The sequence below is a fragment of the Palaemon carinicauda genome, chromosome 40 (genome assembly GCF_036898095.1).
Source record: "Palaemon carinicauda isolate YSFRI2023 chromosome 40, ASM3689809v2, whole genome shotgun sequence".
Classification (NCBI taxonomy): Eukaryota; Metazoa; Arthropoda; class Malacostraca; order Decapoda; family Palaemonidae; genus Palaemon; species Palaemon carinicauda.
In genome coordinates, this window is record NC_090764.1 from 42,449,491 (window position 1) to 42,459,490 (window position 10,000).

Sequence of the window (10,000 nt, forward strand, 5' to 3'; positions counted from 1 at the left end):
TTCAGTTATTCAATATCTCTTTAGCGCTTCGATAAAAACAATCAGAAACCCAAAGATGTTAAACAATGAAGCAAATTTAAAATTAAACATATAAATAAACTGATACCTACGGCTATACTTGGATAAAGTCAGGGGTAATAAAAAAATCGAGATGAAAGAATGACGAGTTCTTTATACGAAGACTACAGTACCATTGGCATGACGTCACGGTTTTGAACATCCCGAAGTGATATCCTTGACTTCTTATATCACCTCGAAAACGTATCAATTCTCATTTTTAACGAAACGAGAAATGGATAGAATTACCCGCAGGTAATTGACTGTCACCTGATGGCCATCCAATATTTCACTGGCTTGCACAGTCATTTGTCCCTCTGTGTCACCGCCATCATCCCCCAAGGAAATAATATGCTTCACTCTCTCTCTACTTGCTCGTTTTATTATCTTATTTCCCCCTTCCTTCCTTCCTTTCTTCCTTCCTTCCTGACAAGAGACTAAAGTTCCTGACAAGAGACTAATTTTTCCTCTTAGGGAAGCAGCATGAGGTAGGACTTATTTGGGTGAAGGGTCGGCTGCAGAGAGAAAGACTTCTCAATAAAGCACAATTTATCACTGCAAAGGATTCCTGCACCAAGGAACCACATGGCGTCCCAAAAAGTTTGGCGAACATATTTATCCATGTTAGGGGTTTTTTCCGGCGTTGGAAATACGACAGCGAGTTCAATCCTAGGATTTTTTTTAGTTAATGTAACCAATTCTCAAATAAAAAAAAAAAAAAAAAAAAAAATACAAAAACCAAAGTGCAAAGAGCATAGTTTTTTTTTCTTTTTGCTGAATTGCTGCGGGATTAATTAAATTTTTTAAAATTGCAAGTAATGTAACAAGTTACAGTCACCGAGTTAAATTGACTATATTAAATGTATACAGCTACAAAACATAGTTATTCCCTTGAATAGAAGTTTATTTTTTATGACAGTTACCAAAATTGATGTAATCGTCGATTCCAAGTTTAAATGACCACCAAGAGATGGCGATTTTGAACCCTCACATGCACTCAACAAGATGGAGTTTCAATTTCTTGCACTGTCACTCAAAAGATGGCTCTTTCAGCATTGATTTCACCACCCAAGAGATGGTATTTTCAATTCTAACATCAACATCTATGTGATGGTATATTCGTTGGCACCAACTTAACAACTCTTAACAAAAAGTTTCCAACTTCAATTCAACTTTCCAAAAGATAACGTTTTTCATTCTACTAATTCCAAAGTTACCGACCCTATAAAAAAAACCTTATTTTTATTGCTGAGCTTTACCAATTCAGTTTAAGAATTGAAAGTAACGCTCAAATTTTACCAATAAATTTTCTTACCTAAAAGACATATTTTCTTGCTTTAAACTAAATCTGGAAGTAATGGGATATTGATTTCCGATGTTAAAAAAGACGAATTGTTCAGCTCAAATCTCACTGAAGGAAATGATATTTTCTACTTCAACTTTAAAACTTCAAAGGTGGCATTTTTAATGATAATTTCATTACCGAAAGATGATATTTTCGTTCCAGCTTCATACGGTTTTGACATTGTCACACAACGGTAGATATTTTCTATACTGACGACAATAGCCAGATGACGTTTTCAGCTTAAAACTTTTTTCTACTAAAAAAAAAAAAAAAAAAAAAAAAAAAAAAAAAAGTTTGCAAATCCAGTTTCACTACTTCAAGGATGGGGTTTTCAATTTACATCGTCCATGATAAAAAAAGTGGACACAAGTATAAACACACTGACCTATGTGAATGGCAGATCTACCAACAATAAAATTTACAACCTGGTGGGGCTCTGTAGAGAACGCACCTGCCTCTCCCACAATGAATTCGGATTAGGTCATGGGATGACGTCGGTAAATTAATGAACCTGACAATGCAGACTTCAAGGGAATAGGGTAGAGAATGAGAAGTAGGAATTGGTGTGACATGGTTGGGTATGATTTCCCTTTCAGAGCGTAAGGATTCATTGTAAAATTATGCAAGTAAAAAAGAAGAAAGATATATCTTGGAATGAGTATCCCTATCAATACTTGTTCATAATGTTATGCACAACTTTGAAATGACTAAAGAATGATATATATATATATATATATATATATATATATATATATATATATATATATATATATATATATATATATATAAATATATATGACATAGCATATTTGCGTTAAAATGAAAAATCTATGACCCTTGAGTAAGAAACATTACTTTTGATATATATATATATATATATATATATATATATATATATATATATATATATATATATATATGCATATATATATGTATATATATATACAGTATATATATATTTATTTATATGTATATATATATTATATATATATATATACACTGTATATATATTATATATATATATAAATATATATATATATATATATATATATATATATATATATATATATATATATATATATATATATATATATATGCACACACGAGTGTTAGCTTACCAAATTAATGGGTGTTGCTCTTCTTGCCATTTATAGGAGTGGAAGAAAAAAAATTTAAAGGATGGGGATATACGAGAAGGGTAAGGGACCGCGTACGGATAGGAGAACATAAAAAAAACAATTAAATAGGCAAGAAGGGGTGGGGGGGAGGGGGCAATCAAAAGACGAGTCGTAAGCCTGCTGCAATACGCTGCGCATAAGCTTTGTGTTGAAGAAAATAAAAAGAAAGAAAAAACTTGCTAAGTAACTCTATAAATAAGAGAGGGATCGCTGACTTTACTAATCTAAGGTACACGCAAAATGAATGGGACTTTGGGACTTCTGCAACTTTTAATATCCCGCAGAGACGGCGAAGATTCCAGTTCTTAATGTGACATGAACAAATACCATTCCTGAAGAGATGTGGAGAGAAAGGGTCCGAGTTAATGCAAGAAGTACGAGCGTTCTTTTCGAACTAGTCATGATGTATTATCTGCATATAACTCTTTTATTGCCGTACTTGAGCAAATTTCTTTATTTTCTTTAAATTCTTCACCAATAAAATAATCGTAAGGTTTAAAGGACGCTCATGAATGGAACAATGGCCTTGCAGGATAATGCCCTAGAGGACCATATATCCCTATCCATCCAAGCTAGGACCAGGGAAGGCCAGGCAATGGCTGCTGAGGACTCAGCAGGTAGATCTGTATCCTCAAAAAAAAAAAAAAAACAAAAAAAAAAAACTAAAGGATGGTGAGGTTGCAGACACTACAAGAAATTATCGACTTTGAGCGGGACTGGATCCCCGTCCAGCAGAACGCCAAGCAGGGAAGTTTCCAATTAGGCCACCACCATCTCTATAATTAAGGATCACTTCAGAACACAAAGAATTTTCTAAATATATAACACATTCAAATAACTGATGAACAAAGTTTAAAACTATGAAAAAATATAAACTGAGTTCAGCAGATAATAATATTATAAATTTGCTTGTTTGTTAGCGCTAAACTAGATAACAAGGTCACAAAACAAGGCGGTGCCATCCCTTATGAGAGCCCCAAATATACGTTTTTAAATGAATATTTACGCACCGTAGACGGCTTTAAGGCAAATAAAATTACTTTTGCCCTGGAGAGAGTTCTGGAGATACTGTAAACTGGTGTTTGGTAAACCGTCTTCTAATTTTCAAGAATTCTTATTTTGTTTGTTTGTATGTTTACTAACATTACAGGTCTGAGATCTGTGCGAGCAGGAAATGCCAAGAGGATCCAGCACGGAAAACGAGTAGGTCATCTGCCTGGCAAAGAGGTGGATTAGCGAGCTAAGACAATCCATTCAGATCACTGAAGCCGGTCAGTAATCTGTTTATCAAAAATTCGAAGATAGTGAATAAAAAGTTGTAAGGTGTGGCTGTAAAACGATTTTATGGGGGAGGGGAGAGGGAGGTAGAATGATATGATGCAGGTCCGAAGAGGTGCTACTACTCGGTCGTGGGAACGACTTCTGCTCACAGGTGTTGCTGATGCCACTGTTGTGCTCTTTGTTTAGTACTTGACCCACCCGCTCTGGGTCATTTGCCTCGGTGAATTCGTACACGGAACTGTCATGAACTTTCAGGCTGACTGAAGGTTGTGTTTATGCTGTGACTAACACACTAACGCGAGGTTTGAAGGGGGAAGAGTACAAATGTAGGTATTAAACAGTAGCAGCATCGTATAACGAATCGTTCTAAGTGAGCGAATGGATTGGCAACCGAAATGAACAAGTTTCACGAGATAAAACTCCTCTAAAAAGTAGGTCTCGTAATTGGTCTATTATCGTCGTTCTGGCCTGAGAATAATTCTATAATCAGGTTGTCTTCAACTTTTTTTTATTTCATTCTTTTCTTATCACTAACTTTCTTTTACTTTTCTTTCATTAGCATAATTTGCAACAAAACTACAGTCATTATTTAGGGTGAAAACATTATGGTCAACAAAAGTATTAAAAGTGGTCATAATAAGAGTTAAAAAAACAGTGTACTACATGCAACGTCTCATGTAACGATATAACTTCCGTGTAACTAAGGTTACAAATTGACCCAAATTTAAGAAGAAATACTAGTTATCATCATCAAGAGAGAGAGAGAGAGAGAGAGAGAGAGAGAGAGAGAGAGGGGGGCGATATTTGCAAATGACATTATTATTATTATTAATAGCTAAACTACGGGATGCTATAAGCCCAAGGGCTACAACTGGGTAAAATAACCCAGTGAGGAAAAGATATAAGAACACATACTATACAAAAAACAATAAATAAAAAAAAAATATAAAATATCTGAGGATCAGTAACAAAGTTGAAATAATATGTCATATCTATGAAGACTCATCTCAGCCTATTCAACATAAAAATATTCGCTGCAAGTTTGTCCTTCTCTATATTTCATGAAATCAACTGAGGAATAAAAAATACTGTATTGCAATTTAGATATGAATTTCTATAAAAATTATTAGGAGACGGTTGCAAAATGTTCTTCAAATGTCACAGTAAAAGAATGAAAAATATTCCTGACATCATCATCAATAGTTTCTGTAAAATATTTAACAAAAATTTGCTTGCAACGACATAGGAAACAATCAAATGAAGTTGTAAGGCAAAAAAAAAAAAAAAAAAAAAAAAAAAAAAAAAAAAAAAAAAAAAAAAAAAAAAAAACTCCACAAGAAAAAACTAACCTAACTTGCCGTCGAATGGAAACAGGGATGCAAATTACTAAGGGAGTGACTCCAGAGGAAAAGGACATCCCAGAACCTATCTCTTGACACTGTCTTTGTTATGTAACCAATAAACAGGAAACACGACCTTTTGACTTACAGGTCAATCGGGGCATGGAATACATGAGTCAGAGAGAGAGAGAGAGAGAGAGAGAGAGAGAGAGAGAGAGAGAGAGAGAGAGAGAGGGAAATTATTTGTTAATATACATGTAATACGTGTACACACACACACACACACATATATATATATAAATATATATATATATATATATATATATATATATATATATAAATTTATATATATGTATGTATGTATATATATGTATAAGATGCATTTGTGTATGAATATATAAATACATGTGTCTATATATACATACGTTTTTATTCACAGATATAAAAGCCAAACCTTTATAATTGAAAGTGGGTGTGTAACGATTTGCAAATACATTAGTTCTTTTCAAATCTTCTAGTATTGATATTGATTACGGCCGTCTGATTTCATAACTTGAGGATTTGAGCACTTCTATCTCAAAAATTTTCCTCAATAATATTCTATCCTCTTGTATATCATATTCACATTGCAGAAAGTCACACCATCCGGTAAATATTTGAAAGAATTATTGAAATCTATAATCATCAAGTCGTTATATCTTCGAAAGTAATTTAATACGGGATCCTGTAATATAAGCTATTCAACTTATTCATTATATATATATATATATATATATATATATATATATATATATATATATATATATATATATATATATATATATATATATATATATATTTGGCGTACATGCACGTGTTTCACAAACTTGAACCATTCGTAAGGCTATTGGTCTTAACTAAATATATAACCAATTCATATTACTAATAGAGTCTATCTAACACCTGGTGTAAATCGAGTTAATAAAACCGGTTATTATATTTCAGAACTCCAAAATAAACGCAATCCAGAGAAATAAATTACTAAAGATATGTCCTTTCGGTGGTTTCATGACATAATAAATACTATTGATCGGTTAGATAGATTTTCTTCCAACAGGAAAATAATTTTCAATTTTCTCGAAGAGGAACAACTCTGATCATCAAAGTATTCAATGAGATTTTGATTAAGAATGACAAAGCATAATCTATCAAAGTGAACTACAGGGAAACTTCTTCCAGTTTCCCTAAAACAGTATTTCAAGTAATCTTTTACCTTCTACACACTTACACATAATACCTTTGTCACAGTACAAATGTAATTGAATCATAACATAAATGTATTTCAAGGAAGATTAGATTTATAGCTTTCTTATATCAAACTGAGTTCCCTTACCATTTCAAAAATTCGTTCACACTGTCACGCTCTCGTACTGGAATTCACCTCATCTAATTTACTGCACTCAAGAAATAACTCGTCGCAATATATATATATATATACATATATATGTGTGTGTGTGTGTGTGTGTGTGTGTGTATGTGTGTGTGCGTGTGTATGTGTGTGTGTGTGCGTGTGTGTGTGTAGGAGCACGGGTGTAGACAAATCTATAAATGACTTACAATTGAGACAAGATTTCGAAGTTGAAATAATGCATTGGCAACCGTTTTGTCTGACAGGTGAGCTACATACTCTTACAATTATAAATACAGAAACTACAAAGCTAATCATTAAAAAAAATAGCATATTAATTTAACGGCTATATTAAAGACCAAGAATTCAGTTATGAAGAGTTAAAAAATCTATTACCATGTATCTTTCTTAGCCTTTTCCTTTCTTTATACTATACAAGTGATATTATAGTGAAATACTTTTGTTCATTTGTCACCTTAGGCAAAAAGCTTCCACTTATAACAGCAATGGTTATTTTCTTTACTCTTTAGGCATTTCAACAAAGGCAGACCGGAGCTGGAGGTGGTCGGGTTTATGATATTTCACTCACTACGGAAATTCCAGTCTAATAATCTGGGTAAATATTTTTACGAAGAAAAAGAAATCTTAATTTTTCACTTCAATATATGCCTTAATCTCTATACGAAACTGACCGAAATGATATGATCTCACACGAAGGAAAAAATGTAGCGATCTGTCTGCTAAAACCTAATAAAAATATCCTGTCTATGACGTCATCAACACTTATACAACTCCTACTATCAATACAGATGCACAAAGAACTAATGAATGAGTGACTTACCTCGTAATTTCCTCTACCAATTTACAGGGATCAGCGGCGTAGAACTTGACGCTGAAGTAGAGAGTGAACGGTGATGTGCCTGGGAAAGAAAGAAAGGATGACACTTGTCAGTTAATGCCAGGAGAGTTATGGGCGATTTTAGGGTGTAGCCCTTTTGTAGTAAGCTGAATCCTACATTGAATTATATCATGTTGTCCCCTGTAATCTTACAAATATGAAATGCATATTGACTATATATATAAATATATATATATATATATATATATATATATATATATATATATATATATATATATATATATATATACATATATATATATAATTTATATAAATATACACACATACATATATATATATATAATTTATATAAATATACACACACACACACACACACATATATATATATATATATATATATATATATATATATATATATAATATATATATAGTATATATTTATATATATACTCATGTGAGTGAATGCATACATATATAGGCTAAATGTGTACCTATGAATAAATGATAAAAATATCAAAATAGTTTCAACAATTACAAAGTGATACATGACTAACATTTGAACACAAAAAGAAATAACAGTAGAGGATAATAGAAAAAGTCCAAACGACCGAAAAAATGTAACTAATTATTTTTAAAGTACACTGGTTACCTAAAGTATAAATAACAGCATAACATTTGACAGTTAATTTTGTAACTGAAACAAAGTTAGAAAAGATCAAGAAACACATTTTTGAAAATTTCTTAGTTTAACTTATAAGACGAATCATATCGATAAAACTGATCTAAAATTGATCCACCCTAAAAAAAAAAAAAAAATACATCTAAGTAAAAAAATCATTTCTTTATATTCACGCATGCAGGTTCGAATTATATTCTGCGATACATACACATACTCCTACAATGTATCGTCCATATTTGGACAGCACTTTATCTTGGACGAAAAGGTCTCAAGTAATTAATGGAAAAGTCTGGAAAGCAGCTAATCTTTAAAGATGCACTATACCTTAACAAACGTAATTCCTAATCTTATTCGTACTTCCGATACATCTGAATGTTAAGTAAGCCTTTATTACCTTTCATAAATAAATAAAAGTGGAGTTTGTGGCTATAAATAAAAGTAAAATCGTATGTACAATAAAAAAGAAATTTTCGTAAGTAATTGAATGGACATACTTACCTGGCCTATTAGTCCAGTGGAAAGCTTGAAAAGAAAAGTTAGAGAAAGGAAAATTAATTGTATCACCTTGAGCCAACCAAGAAATATGCTGACATGCTATTGCATGAAAGACCAGTAATGATTAGCATTCCTCTAACATACATTACTTAGTTTTGAGAGAGAGAGAGAGAGAGAGAGAGAGAGAGAGAGAGAGAGAGAGAGAGAGAGAGAGAGAGAGAGAGAGAGAGAAGAGCTGTTTAAAGAACAATCATAAATATGTGGTGTAAGCAATTAGATAGGCGTAAAAGAGAAAAATCGCCAATTTCTTAAAAAACATTTACTTCAACTGTTAAAGCTAACATCAAGCACTGAAGAATCTTGTGCTAAGAAGTAATTAAGCTTAGAATAAATAAATCATCTTAAAAATATGCCAAATGTGTACACATTTGGCATATTCCTTTACCATCATTTCCTTCTCTCACTTAAGCAGAGAGAGAGATGTAAGGATGAGGAGTGGGAGGGGGGGTGTTAGGGGGTTGAAGATGTACCCGAGAGAAGTTCAAGATTAAATTTGAGCTCTGAAATATCCAAGTTGGGTACAAACAATTAATTAGATAAGCATCTGAAAGGATGAATACCCTAGACATTCTGTGATGAAGATGGCAATGTAATTCAGTAGCTACAAAGAAACCTGAATGATAATGAAAAGCAAATAAAAAAAAATCTCATCAGACTGACTTTATGATCGTTTCAGAATTTAAACTATTTTTCTATCTTTTGAAAGAAGAGATTATAATCCTAATTTATCTTATGAAATCTTTTATCCAGCAAATAATCTCATAGGTGGTTAACAATGTTAACATGAAAGGCTCTTAAAATATCTGCATCATATCTTATCAAAACTTAATATTAATAACCATTAATTCTAAATTAATTGGCAAAGGTAAGCGAAACAAAGCCGATTCTTTGCATTAATAAATAAGATAAAGATTATTCTGATGTCAGGGACATACCCGATGTCATTTCCGAAATACTATATACTGTAGCCAGATGTGTAAGAATACCATAGCCCTACCCATTTTTTTTTCTATGAATTCAACAGTTAATTTTCTTTACTCAAACTTACTGCTGAAATTGATAAGGAAAAACACAAAACCAAAAAATTGAAGGAATTGATATCAAAGGACGTTAAGGATATCTCCTAATCCCAAGCGTTTTTCATGCATAAAGGATTGAAGAATTAGTTATGCAATTACTTGCTTGAAAGCGCCCAGATTGAGGGAATCTACATTAATTCAAGCCTAGTGAATGGAACGAGGAAAAAAATAGACCGCATATTTCGATAAAGTGAATCTTCAAAAGATGCGCAAAAGCTCAATCAGAAAGTGAATATCCAA

General features: G+C 32.2%; 1 protein-coding gene across 5 annotated transcripts in view; it reads right to left on the reverse strand.

Annotated features, from left to right (window-relative positions):
- The window catches only part of LOC137631735 (band 4.1-like protein 4), a 773,040-nt gene that overhangs the window by 75,000 nt on the left and 688,040 nt on the right, over window positions 1-10,000 (reverse strand). For 3 of the 5 annotated variants that reach the window (XM_068363630.1, XM_068363629.1, XM_068363633.1), the window contains exons 6-7: window positions 8,625-8,648; window positions 7,430-7,508 (exon numbers count right to left, since the gene is read on the reverse strand). In XM_068363630.1, coding sequence (XP_068219731.1) covers window positions 7,430-7,508; window positions 8,625-8,648 — 103 coding nt within the window. The remainder of the gene's footprint in view (window positions 1-7,429; window positions 7,509-8,624; window positions 8,649-10,000) is intronic. The other 2 variants (XM_068363632.1, XM_068363631.1) reach the window with 1 other exon arrangement.